The 13302-nt window shown below is 42.8% G+C and overlaps 1 protein-coding gene across 9 annotated transcripts in view; it reads left to right on the top strand.

The window, feature by feature from the left end:
• SLC20A2 (solute carrier family 20 member 2) overlaps positions 1 to 13302 on the top strand; it is a 71917-nt gene that overhangs the window by 38139 nt on the left and 20476 nt on the right. For all 9 annotated transcript variants that reach the window (XM_073340278.1, XM_073340272.1, XM_073340275.1 and 6 more), the window contains 4 exons: positions 2780 to 2876; positions 5417 to 5533; positions 6093 to 6299; positions 8454 to 9045. In XM_073340278.1, coding sequence (XP_073196379.1) covers positions 2780 to 2876; positions 5417 to 5533; positions 6093 to 6299; positions 8454 to 9045 — 1013 coding nt within the window. The remainder of the gene's footprint in view (positions 1 to 2779; positions 2877 to 5416; positions 5534 to 6092; positions 6300 to 8453; positions 9046 to 13302) is intronic.

The following is a 13302-nucleotide window of genomic DNA, read 5'->3' as shown; positions in this document are numbered from 1 at the left end:
TAAGACTTGTGATCCTACACGAGACTCTAGCAGACAAGAAGCTGCATACTTTGGATGTGTCCAGAACTTTGCTCTATTTTCTTAATAGGCCCAACGCTTTCTGGCTGTCTCTCTCCCTATTTGTGGCCATTTATGGCACCCATCAAAAGGCCAAACCATCTAGTGATAGACAACCTCCAAATGGATCACAATGTGTGTTTCTACCTTCTATCAGATGGCTGGCGAGTCTCTCCTTCTGAACATCAGTGCACACTCTACCAGGCCACAGGCAGCCTCTTCTGCCTGCTACAGGAACATTCCAGTCTCTGAGATCTGCAAGGCTGCAGGCAAGCCACTGACTCCTTTTAAACATTATGCCTTTGACAGGACAGCCAGGTCAGGTGCCAAGCTCAGGAGAGCAGTACTGCTACCACTGTTTGACTGATGCAGCTGGAACGCCTCACTCCTACCATCCAGCGTAGATGCTGCTTGCCAGTCACCTGTACTGGGATCTACAATGACACGTACTCAAAGAAGAGAGAATGGTTACTTGCCCTAGAGTAACTCTGGATCTTTGAAATGTTGTGGTCAGCGTGGAACCTGTGACTCATCCTCAGCTGCCAAAGGAACCATGAGGGAACAGAGAACCATAGAAAATCAGGGTTGGAAGGGACCTCAGGAGGTCATCTAGTCCAACCCCCTGCTCAAAGCAGGACCAACCCCCAACTATGTCATCCCAGCCAGGGCTTTGTCAAGCCGGGCCTTAAAAACCTCTAAGGATGGAGATTCCACCATCTCTAGGGAAGCCATTCCAGTGCTTCACCACCTTCCTAGTGAAATAGTGTTTCCTGATATCCAACCTAGACCTCCCCCACTGCAACTTGAGACCATTGCTCCTTGTTCAATCATCTGCCACCGCTGAGAACAGCCAAGCTCCATCCTCTTTGGAACCCCCTTTCAGGTAGTTGAAGGCTGCTATCAAATCCCTCCTCACTCTTCTCTTCTGCAGACTAAATAACCCCAGTTCCCTCAGCCTCTCCTGGTAAGTCATGTGCCCCAGCCCCCTTATCATTTTCGTTGCCCTCGGCTGGACTCTCCCCAATTTGTCCACATCCCTTCTGTAGTGGGGGCCCCAAAACTGGATACAGTACTCCAGATGTGGCCTCACCAGTGCGGAATAGAGGGAAATAATCACTTCCCTTGATCGGCTGGCAATGCTCCTACTAATGCAGCGCAATATGCCATTAGCCTTCTTGGCAACAAGGGCACACTGTTGACTCATATCCAGCTTTTCATCCCCAGGTCCTTTTCTACAGAACTGCTGCTTAGCCAGTTGGTCCCTAGTCTGTAGTGGTGCATGGGATTCTTGCATCCTAAGTGCAGGACTCTGCACTTGTCCTTGTTGAACCTCATCAGATTTCTTTTGGCCCAATCCTCTAATTTGTCTAGGTCACTCTGGCCCCTATCCCTACCCTCCAGCATATCTACCGCTCCCCCCAGCTTAGTGTCATCTGCGAACTTGCTGAGGGTGCAACCCATCCCATCATCCAGATCATTAATAAAGATGTTGAACAAAACCAGCGCCAGGACTGACCCATGGAGCACTCCACTTGATACCGGCTACCAACTAGACATCGAGCCATTGATCGCTACCCATTGAGCCCGACGATCTAGCCAGCTTTCTCTCCACATTATAGTCCTATTCATCCAATCCATACTTTTTTAACTTGCTGGCAAGAATACGGTGGGAGATCATATCAAAAGCTTTGCTAAAGGGAGAGGGAGAGTCTCGGCCGACCTACCCTTTATGCCCTGGCATGAGGAGGCACAGTGTACATGCACAGCCCCAACAGATCCTGCTATTCGAAAAAACTCTGGTCTTGTGCATGTAAGATACATGCAAAATTACAGTGAGACCCCCATGACTACAACATCTCAAAGAACTGTAACAGTAGGGTAAATAGCTGCTCTTTACAGTGAACAGCATTACTTGTGAGGCACACAAGGATTTATTTGAATTTTCACTGTTACACTCATCTGCTACATTTATACATGTGACTGTTAATATGCTACTCCGATTTAATACAGTTACCTGTTTAGCACATGCAGAAACCTTTGTCAGCAGATGATAACATTCAGTGTACACTTGGTTTTAAACAGAGAGGCTAGAAATATGTTTTTAGAAATCACTGAATAGGTCACTGCAGTAATACCTAGAGCCCTACCAAGATCAGGGCCCCATTGAGCTAGGTTCTGTACAAACACACAGTGAGAGAGAGTCTTTGCCCCAAAGAGCTTAGAGTCTAAATAGACAAGACACATAAATGGATGGGAGGGTAAATAGAGACACAGAGAGATGAAGTGACCTGCCCAAGGCCATTTAACAGGTCAGTGACAAATCCAGGAACAGAACCTAGGTCTCCTGACTGCAGTCCACGAGACAATACTGCCATCCACAAGACAATACTGCTACCAATAAATTTAAATTACTTACCATTGAACTGCTATGGTGGCTGCCTTCCCCAAGCTGCTATCCTATTTGTGACTGGAGGCACCACTGCTATGAAAGTAGGTTTTATGAATAATCATACAGACCCAAATCTTTTCCTCAGCATCTACCCAGGGTAACTGGGCTGGAGAGTAGGGAACACAGTGGTTGGAAGTAGGGGGCGAAAAGCCAGAAGATTCATCCACCTGATTGTGGGGGTGGGTGATTATTTTTGCTCAACCTTTGCTAGTCCTGTTTCTTGTGTACATAACAAACCCATGTGACTTTTCCTCTTTACTCATTATTATGCAGGAAGACCCTGTACCCAATGGTCTTCGTGCACTTCCAGCGTTCTATGCTGCTACAGTAGCAATTAATGTGTTTTCCGTCATGTACGCAGGGGCACCAGGTGAGTGCAATCTCTTGCATGTGAAGTCCAGAAGGAAAGCTTTGTTCTGCCATGCATTAGTATTAATTCATTTTGTATTTGCTAACAGGTCCTGATGTGCACTGTTGAATAATAATAAAAACTTAATGCATGTTTAATTCTTATGTTAACAAATAATATAGGCAAAGGATTCGTAGATCTCGCTCCGTTAGTCTCCCAGAACCTTAATGGTTGTCTTGTTTTTTAACATACAGATTTATGACAATCTGAAGATCAAGCAGTCTGTTCAGAGGGTTTTATCTTTTTACCCTTAGCTCCATTGCTGCCCTCTTCTCTGTCACTTGGAGGCACAGGACCAGCCCACTTGGATTCTTTCAGGATGTTTTGCCAACGAGGACACAGTGCTGCAGTCCCTCTAATGCTGCTTGGGTGTTGTGAGAGTGATCAGACTTTTTAAAACTGCAGTTAGCAGCCCAGATCCTCAGCTGGTGTAAACTGGCATACCCAATGGAGCTACATTGTTGAGGGTCTGGCCCATTGTATCTAAATTCATTTCCTTTATTTTCCCCTCAAGATAAGAAACTGTCCACAGCTGGTGTAGCATTAAGGCAGCTCCTTTGAGGGTGTGTCTATATTACAACGAGACTACTGGCAGTGCTACGTCGCCCTAGCTATGTTGGCATGAGCCCGTAGTGTAGAGGCAGCTTACTCCGACAGGAGTTTTTCCGTTAGTGTAGGAACAGCATCTCCCTGAACGATGGTGGCTACATATGATGGAAGCGTTCATCCCTCCACATAGCTGCATCTACATAGGGGGCTAGGGCAGAATAGTGAGAGGTGTGGTTTTTCACAGTCCTGACCAACGTAGCTATGTTGACTGAACTTTTAAGTGTAGACCAAGCCTCAAATAGTACATGGAAGGGACTGGGGATTCTGAAGGGGATATTGATGGATAGTACTGTAACTATTCCCTTGTCTTAATTGGATTGGTGCACATGCTGTTTAAGGATCACCAGAAATGTTCCTTTCTAGTTCGGTTCACAGCGTGTCAGCCAGGCATTCTGCAGTGGCTTGATAAACAATGTAAACAAAAGAGTAATCTTAACATTCTTCTTTTCCTGTCACGCTTTCTGAAATATATAAATGAAGGGTGAGGTCTGTTTTAGACAAAGCAAAATAAGTAATCAGACTCCAAGGCCCCTGTTCTGTAAGCTCTTACACAGGTGCTTAACTTAAGCATGTGAGTGTTCCCATAGTTTTCAAGGTAAACACAAAGGTAAGTGTTTGCAAGATCAAGGCCCAAGTTCGTTCTTTCTTTAGGGCCTGATCCTGCAACTCCTAAATACATAATCAAATTGAGCTTGCTCAAGATGCCCTGTTGACTTCAGTGAGGCTACTCATGTGAGTATGAGTTACTCACATGATTGAGGATTGCAGGATTGAAACCTTAGTGAGCAAGGCACTCAGGTGGCCTATTAAGCAGATGTTGAGGTGAGCATCAGAGTTTATTGTCCAAAGCAAAGATTTACCGTAGTGGACAATATGTCTTGATGTATGCTAAAATACTGATATTCGCACTCATTATGGGACTGGTCCAGCACCAGTGATGTTGATTGGAATTTTGCACTGACTTCTATGGGAGTAGGAGCAGGGCTTATGTGTATTGTTGCAGAAATCCTAAGGACCAAATCTTAAAACCTGTGCATGCCATCTTAGGACTTCAAATATCCCATTGTGCAACCACACGAGTCAGGGTTACCTATGGATGCGTGGGTGAACCTGACCATCCCTCTCACATGGGTTACCAGGAGGCTGTGGACTGAGAACATTTTGTATGCAGTGCAGATGACCTGATGATGTTACTTCCTTTGGTGACAGTAACAAAAAGCTGCTGTTCTCTAGTGGACAATCCCCAGAGGGGGAGACAACACCCACTTTGCCAGTGTTACTACCTTAACACCAACTTTCTTCTGCATCTCAGGGTATATACATGCCTAAATAGTACCCAAGAAAATACTCATGAAAGTATGGCCCCCAAATCTCTAAGTGTTGAGGCTGACAACAACTGAGAATCTGTAACACTCAAGCCTGTACATTTTTAAGAGTCTTTTCTTTATTCTTTTAGTCAGTGTAAATAAAGGAGTTGCACTGAATATTCTCAAGTGAAATTCTTGTTCCGATGCATTTATTTTCAGTATAGTTTGTAAATCCACTTCAAACGGTAACTTTCTAACCATAAAGAAATAGTTCGTTCTTGACCTCAGTGTATGGCATTTGCTAAATAAGTGAAATTTCATTTTTGCCATAATTGAGGTCTTAATTGGCCAAACTGACCCTTTTCAAAAGGTTTAACCCTTCCCTTGTACAGGCTTGCTGCATCAAAACAGAACTCCAGCCCTGCTGAAAGAGCTTATTGGCTACCAAGATGTGGGGTTCAATTTTGTTACAGGTGCAGCAGAAGTAGGCAGTGTGTTATCTTTAGTTCTGAAGCTGTAATATTTTAAGGAACTGACATTTTTGCACATTTAACCTTTAACTTTCTTCTTCTTTTCTCTTCACAGTGCTAGGACTGGTACTTCCTATATGGATAATAGTCCTAATATCATTTGGTATAGCTATAGTATTTGCTGTTCTCGTGTGGATTTTTGTGTGTCCATGGATGAAGAGAAAAATAGCAAGTAAGTATTTGGTAGATGAAATGCAAGTGGTGTAAAATCCCTTGTGAACTTGAATATATTCTATTTTAGGTTTTAAAATATAGGTGTTAAAGGAAAGAAAAAGGATTTGCACAGTGTATTTAAACCATTTCTTTTATTTTACTGTAAAGTTAAACTAATCAAGGCTTTTTGTTTTACAATAGGTTTTTAACTTAAAACAAAACTACCTTGTGATGTCCACTGAATGGGGTTGCAGAGTTTAAAAAATAGAAAGTTTCAGATTGCATTAGTAAATTGGAGGACTTCAATAACATCACCTAGTGAACTTGTAGATAGGCACAAGGCATTTTCATGGTTCTCAGAGAGGCAAATTAAGATAAATATGCTAGTAATAAATTCCCATGAAAGAATGTATGTCTAGATTAATTAACAAAACAGAAACCAAACCACTCAAGGTGCTGTATTCGAGTTTATATTTTTAATGATACTGGCATTTTGTTAGGAATACCAGCAGTAATATAGATAAGTTTGAATAACCCGAACCATCCAATTTAGAATTGTAACCCTGGCATTTTCTTAGGCCAGTTAAAGAAAGAAGCCGCCTTGTCAAGGATATCGGATGAAAGTCTTGATAAAATTCAAGAGGAGGAGACACCTGTTTTTAAAGAGCTTCCTGGAGTCAAAGCAACTGATGAGAGCACAATTCCCCTCACTGGCCCAATAACAGAAGCTGCTGGAGTGTCAGATAGCAGCATAGCAAATGGAAACCATCCCCGTGTGCCATATGGTAAGAAAACGTGAACTGTCTTATCTTTCCATTGTGTTGATGGGTTATCTTCGTCATGGGCATGTGTTACATCCATCTATATTAAGTATAATTTTCCTTGTAACTTAAAATTTCTTACAAACCCTTCCTCTCACTATATACACACTTGTATGTTTTCCGACAGCAGTTCATGTTAGCAATTTTTTTGCTTGCTCACAACTTAGTGAAAATATTCTCTTTTTTGAGGTAAGTTTTCCAAAGATGATTTAAAAAACAGAGGTTTTTTTTTAAAATGTTGTTCAGCAGTATTTGAGTTTTATATACAGCTGAAAAAGGATATTCTTCTATTCCTAATAATACTTACTTCCTCTTCTTAAAACCACATTTTAGAAGGCAGAGAGTACGAAAACAGCTGAACTATAAAAGTTCAAATTTAGCATGGAAATTCAGAGTATACTGTTCTAGCTAGTTTTGGAAAATTTTGGGCTTGAGTTTACAAATTTATGACCATTTGGAGTATATCCACTAGAAGACTCACACTTACAAGTCCACACATACATCAAGTATCTATGCGTGTAATAAAGCTCTCGTTTGAAGCCCTGATTCTGCAAGCTGGTTTGTGTGGATGGATCCCTGTGCTCACACAGAGCCACATTGACTTTGATGGGGCTCTACATGGATGCAAGTGTTTGTCCATGCGGCATGGTGCAGTTGGTATGGTTATGGCCTAAGTGTGCAGTGCATATAAGTAAATGCAGTTTTTCACAATTAAGAGGCACATTCGGCTGAGTGGTGCCTATTAGCTAGTCAGCTGGGAGTTTTTCTTTTTCTCATTGACACCGAAGCAGTGTCTATACTGACCTGTATAATTACTATTAAGAGTGGACCATTTGATCTTGTGAGAACAAACTAATTGGATATATTACCTCCATAAATGTATACTACCACTACAGACCTTTTTAAAAATAAAACAAAACAACAATATTTTAATGTTGAATAGTTAAAATCCCAAAGTGAGGAAATGGAAAAGTTAAGGTGTCTTCAGCAATGTTAACTTAGCCACTCTGTGAATCCTGTAATCTACATTTAATGTAAACATCTGTAGACAAGCATGTGGTATAGCTAAAAATAGCTGTGTCACTGTGTTTATTATGTTAATAGAAGTAAAAAATACAGGATATTCAATATGTTGACTAACATTTCTTTAGCAGCTTTAACTTATCCATTTCTGAACTTTTAACTGGGCAGCGTTAACAACTTTATTTGTAAAAAGAAAAGGAGGACTTGTGGCACCTTAGAGACTAACCAATTTATTAGAGCATAAGCTTTCGTGAGCTACAAATTGGTTAGTCTCTAAGGTGCCACAAGTCCTCCTTTTCTTTTTGCGAATACAGACTAACACGGCTGTTACTCTGAAACTTTATTTGTAATACTTTTTGAGTGCCCACAGTAATATGCTTTTATTCATAAGCTTTGGGGTTCAGTTTATGGAGATCAATCAATGCTCCCAAAATCCAATGATTGACTACCACTAAAGTTGCATGGCACTTATTATTTATTTAGTGTAAAATTTTCAAACACACCTAGATCTCCATTTTCAAAAGTGACTTAGGCACTTTTAAAAATGGGAGTTAGGTTTCTAAGTCATCTAGGTGCTTTTGAACATTTTCCCCTTACTCTGAAGAAACCCATAGTCAGAGGACTGTTCCTGTCCTGGAATGCTTACAATCTAAATGGACAAGCCAAACAAAGGCGAGTTGGAAAGAAGTATTTACTACCATTTTAGAAATGGGTAATTCAGGCATAGAGAGATTATGGGTAGAATTTTAAAAGTTGCCTTGTGTTAGGCACCCAAATTCCAGTCTAAGGCACTTGCCCAAAGTCACACAGCAGGTCTGTGGGAGATCTGGGACTTGAGCAAAGATGTATTGAGGCACAGATTAGTGCCTTAACCATAAAACTATCCATACTCCCAGCCGTAGACATTCCCTTAAAAGTTATCCAGGTTTGTTTTGAAATTGATCAATGCATTCATGTATCCGAGATGAACTTCTGTATCATATACTGCAGATGGCTGTCCCTTCAGCCATTTACTCCTTGTTTCGGTGTCTTGCCAAGCATAGAACTTTCATATTTCATATGATAGAAATAAAATCTGACCATCTGCCTTTACAGGAAGGGCTTTTTCTATGACGCAAACCACCATGAAATCTCCTGTTTCCAATGGCACTTTTAATTTTGACGGCGGTCATGTGAGGAGCGATGGCCAGGTGTATCACACAGTGCATAAAGACTCAGGATTGTACAAAGACTTGCTACACAGAATACATCTGGACAGGGCAAACAACGATAGGCCCTCACAAGAAAACAATTACAAGATACTGCGTCGCAACAACAGTTACACTTGTTACACAGCTGCCATCTGTGGAATGCCAGTACATGCATCCTTCAAGGCAGTTGATACATCAACCCCAGAAGACAGTGAAAAGTTGGTGGGAGACACAGTGGCCTATTCTAAAAAGAGAGTTCGCTATGATAGCTACTCCAGCTACTGCAATGCTGTAGCTGAGGCAGAGATTGAGGCAGACGAAGGTGGTGTGGAAATGAAGTTGGCATCGGACCTAGCAGATCCTAACCAACTCCCAGAAGATTCTGTAGAAGAGGAAAAGGAGGAGAAGGACACGTCTCAGGTCCACCTCCTTTTTCACTTTCTCCAGATCCTAACAGCCTGCTTTGGATCTTTTGCCCATGGCGGTAATGATGTCAGGTAAGTGTGTGAGAACTCACAAGCTGAGTGCTTTTTAATTGAACTCAGTGCTTGGAGAATTATTTGGCACCCAGGAGGGGTGTATGTAAACTCTGTGACATAATTGCTTTGCTATAGAATCTTACTACATTGATATAGCTAATGTTTCTAAAGACTTGGGCTGTTCAATTAATATTTTCTTTCCCCATAACAGTAACCTCTTTTCTATTCTATGCTAAATCGTTCAAGTTTTGGTGAACTGTAGCACATGGAGGCCCCTGCCAGGGATCAGGGCCCTGTTGTGTGCTAGATTCCATATAAACAAGCAAAACAAAGACAGTCCTTGCCCTCGGGAGCTATTTTTACTCAGAGATCAGAGCCCATCAGCAAATGAGAAGGTTAGACAATTTTTGTCAATGTACTTAGATTGAAGTTAATCTTTCATTATGGTGCCCAATCATTCATTGTGTTCAAGTCATGTGGAATTCCTCTGTTCTCATTTTACTAACCAAAACAGCATCACCAGCTCGCTGTCTACTTCTTCCAAAGCTTTGGGGGGTGGGAGGGAGACTTCCCAAGGTGCAAATGGGGCCCACCAGGGAGTTGCTGCCTCTTGTGCATTTGAAAATATCCCGCTTAGTAATGCTGGTCCCAGTGCTAAACTGTGGGGCACCCTACTATTAACCTCTCTCCACTCTGAAGATCAAACATTCTGTTAGAAACTGGCTACAGTTTGTGTTGGCGGATAAAGAGTTGACATGAAAACCAAACTTTGAGTCTTCTTCTGACACCTTTATTCATGGGGAATAGCATTTTACTCCCATTCATTTCAATGAGACCACTTGTAGAGTGGTATCTCAGCTAGCATGATCTCCAGAGTCTGCACTTCTGTAGGAGAAAAGACGTGGCTCAGACTCTCTACAGTCTGACTTGTTGCACTTGATAGTTTAATCCCTTCATATAATTGTTCATTTTGACTAGATTCATACTTTGTTCTGGGATCTGCTTTATTGCCCCACTTTGCCTATTTCAGAATATTTTTGGAATGTGGTTATGGGAGATAAACAAATATTTAAGTGCTTTTAACTGGCTGCGTATACTATAGTACATTCATTTTTTTAGACTGACTTGCTACTGTAGCAATGATCCAGGAGTGCATTTTGCTCTTCCATGTCACGTAAGATGTCCATAGATGTGGATCCTTATTCCCACACAGCCCATGCTGAAGTGATTAAGGCTGTGGGCGGGTGCTAGGGTCTTCCCATATCAGACTGCAGAGCAGGGGTCAGAGTGTGCACATTTTTCTCATATACTTTGTTTATTTCAAGGTCTCTTGACTGATAAAATTGCAAGGACAAAACAGACCTCACTTAATTTTGTGCAAGGCATTTATTTAACTGTTGCTTGTTAGCCTATTTTTCCTTAATTCAGTATTGTGTGTTATTTGTATTGTGGTGATGCCTGGAGGCTTCAGCAAAGGCTTGGGGTTCCTTCACGTTAGGCACTGTGTATACACCACAAAAAGATGGTTCAGGGTCTCTGGACTCCAAATCTAAGGCGCTGATCCTGCAGTTGACTGCATGTGGGTGTATTCCTCCCTACACCTCTGCGGAGCCCCATTGACTTCACTGAAACCCAGTGCAAATGCAGGAGTGTGTCCATGTGTAGTCAGCTGCAGGAGCAAGGCCTGAGTGTAGGAGTATATCCCAAGCAGTGTTTGGGATAAGCACTGCAAGAACTGGCAAACTTGTATATATCTCACCAACTCTTCTGGTTTCTTTCTGCCGCGCCCCTCCATGTTGAAAAAAGGTCCCCTCAATGTCAATAATGAGGCTTTCTTAGGAATTAGACTAGTGGGGACTGGTTGCGAGAGCTTTAAACCAGGACAAAAGGGTAGAATAAGGTGACAGGAGTCAAAAAGGCAGCATAGCAGGGGATGGCTTAGGAAGGGGAGAGGGAATAGGACACCAAAGTGGGATCTAGGCAGTAAATATAGAGTTGTACTGGACAATACCAGAATAGAAACCCGTTAAAATAAAAAGGGAGGGATGTGAGAAAGGCAGAGTCACATGGAGGCTGAGCAGTGATAATGGCCAGGAAATTAGGTACCCATGTGTAATGCAGCATGGCAGTGCAAAGGATAATGAGCTTTTGGGCTGCTGTATTACACACACAGGCTACTGGCCCGGTGCTTCTGATCAGGAAGCCTTTTCTCCCTCTGCGTGGCTTGCGCCCCTAGGTTGCAGGAAGTGGCCATGAGTAGGATGTGTGCTGTTGTGTGGTTCGCCTTTTGTCGGGGAAGCTCAGCGCTTCCACTCTTCTTTTGGATTTGTGGTGGACACTGCTTATGTATATTGTTGGAAACTTATGAGGCTTAGCCAGCTCATTCAGTCTGTATATGCCACCTTCCTCCAGCCTTCTTCCTCCTTGTCTTTCTCGCCAACAGAAGTTGGTCCAATAAAATATATTACCTCCCCTACCTTGTGTCGCTAATGCCCTGGGACCGACATCCTACTCATCCAAGGGAGAGCACGCTCATTTCTGCCAGGTATTAGAATCAATTCCTTGGGGCCGGAGTAAGATAACTTGTGGGGCAATTTCTGGACCTGTGATCTTGCTGCTGAGGCATTTTCCAGTGAAGCGTATGCTGCCCTAGAGAGAACCTTTGACTCATGAGCTGGCTGTTGCATGGCAATTCTTGTCGACTGTTTCTGGTGGATTCTCTCTTGAGATTTCTACGCTGCTGCTTCCTGGCTCGACACGGTTTGCTAAAACTGCAGTTTCCCTGAGAACAGAACTCTCCCAATTCTCACTTAGTCTTCCCAGGGGAAGGGCACCCTTCTGTTTGGTCTCTCTTTGAGGCAGACGTCTTTCTATTTTTAGCACACTCAGCACAAGTCCAGGTTTCCAGAAGGCTGTTGTTAAGCCCCCCAGCACGGCTTGCCAAGGTTAAAGCTGCTTCAGCCCCCTCAGTTCCCGTGGACAAAGCAGACCTGTATCTTTGGTGAACCTTAGAAGGATGTGATTCAGACTCCCAGATAAGAAGCAGCCCCTTGAGTATTGAGCTGTGAAGCCACATCCCTTCAGGCTTGCAAGTCAGCCCCACAGAGGTCGGGAATCTCCACTCTAGCAAGGTAGTGGACTCTCATTTTTCAAGATGGCCTCCATAGCAATCCAGAGATTTGGAGAAAATAAATCATTTAAGAGACTGTAGTCCCTGTGTCATCTGATGCCTTTTCGAGGTTATCGCCTATACAACATTTCTAAAATCTGCCTATTCCTACCACCCAAACCCTGGGCTAGGCCCTCTCTCACATTCTGACTTCTGCAGCCTTTTTTCTTTTGTCTTCAGCTTCTCGACTTACCTGTTTTCAGTCCTTTACAAATACAGCTGCAAAGCTTCTCTTTCACTCTCTCCCTTTGAATCGTCTTAGCTAACTTCCCTTTCCTTCTGTTGTAAGTTGATCTCTTTATCCACATCTTCAAGGCTCTGCACAGTTCATCTCCTCCTGCTCCCTTTCTGGGTTTCTCACTCCTGTCTTGTCCTCCGTCCCCAAGACTCCCCCTATACTGGAACACCCGCCCATTGTTTGCCAAGTCTCTTCTACCAGGCCCTTTCCTACAGACCCCTCAAGTGTGGTAGAGGATAAAGGGGAAGAAGAGGGGAAAAGTTATAAATTATCAGCTGTATGAAGTTTGATGTTCACTCTATTTTATATTTTATTTAAGTGCATTGTAGTGATGTACAGTCTGATTGATAATTACATATAGACTGTAACAACTGATGTCTAATGTGAATTGTATTGTAAACTCCCTGCAGGTCAGTGTTCTCCCATGCTTTGTACATAGTTGATTGGACTTCTGGTGCACAGTAAATAATAATATGGATATGTTCCATGCATTCCGTGATACAGAAGAGACTAGGGGAGACTTTTGATTCAGGCCTTGAAGAGGTTAAATCGGTTTATTGCCTCCCAAGCCAAGTTAGAATGGACTCACCGACCATGATAGCTGAGCCAGGAAATCTGGCCTTGACAGTCCTTCATGATGCATATTTCCACATGCGAATATCATACCAACACCGTAAATAGCTCTGATTTTTGCCTCAGGTTTCGGCATTTGCAGCACTCTGGGCTCCTCTTTGGGCTGACATCAACAGGGATAGTAGCAATAGTGGCTGCCCATTAAAAGAAGCAGAGAGGGATGATAATACCTTATTTGGCTGGTGGTTTTGTTCAGGCCACCTCCCTGCTGTAAGCTTAAATGTGCTGTGGCAAC

This window comes from Lepidochelys kempii, chromosome 4 (genome assembly GCF_965140265.1).
Source record: "Lepidochelys kempii isolate rLepKem1 chromosome 4, rLepKem1.hap2, whole genome shotgun sequence".
Taxonomy (NCBI): Eukaryota; Metazoa; Chordata; order Testudines; family Cheloniidae; genus Lepidochelys; species Lepidochelys kempii.
This window is presented reverse-complemented; position numbering and strand designations above follow the sequence as displayed.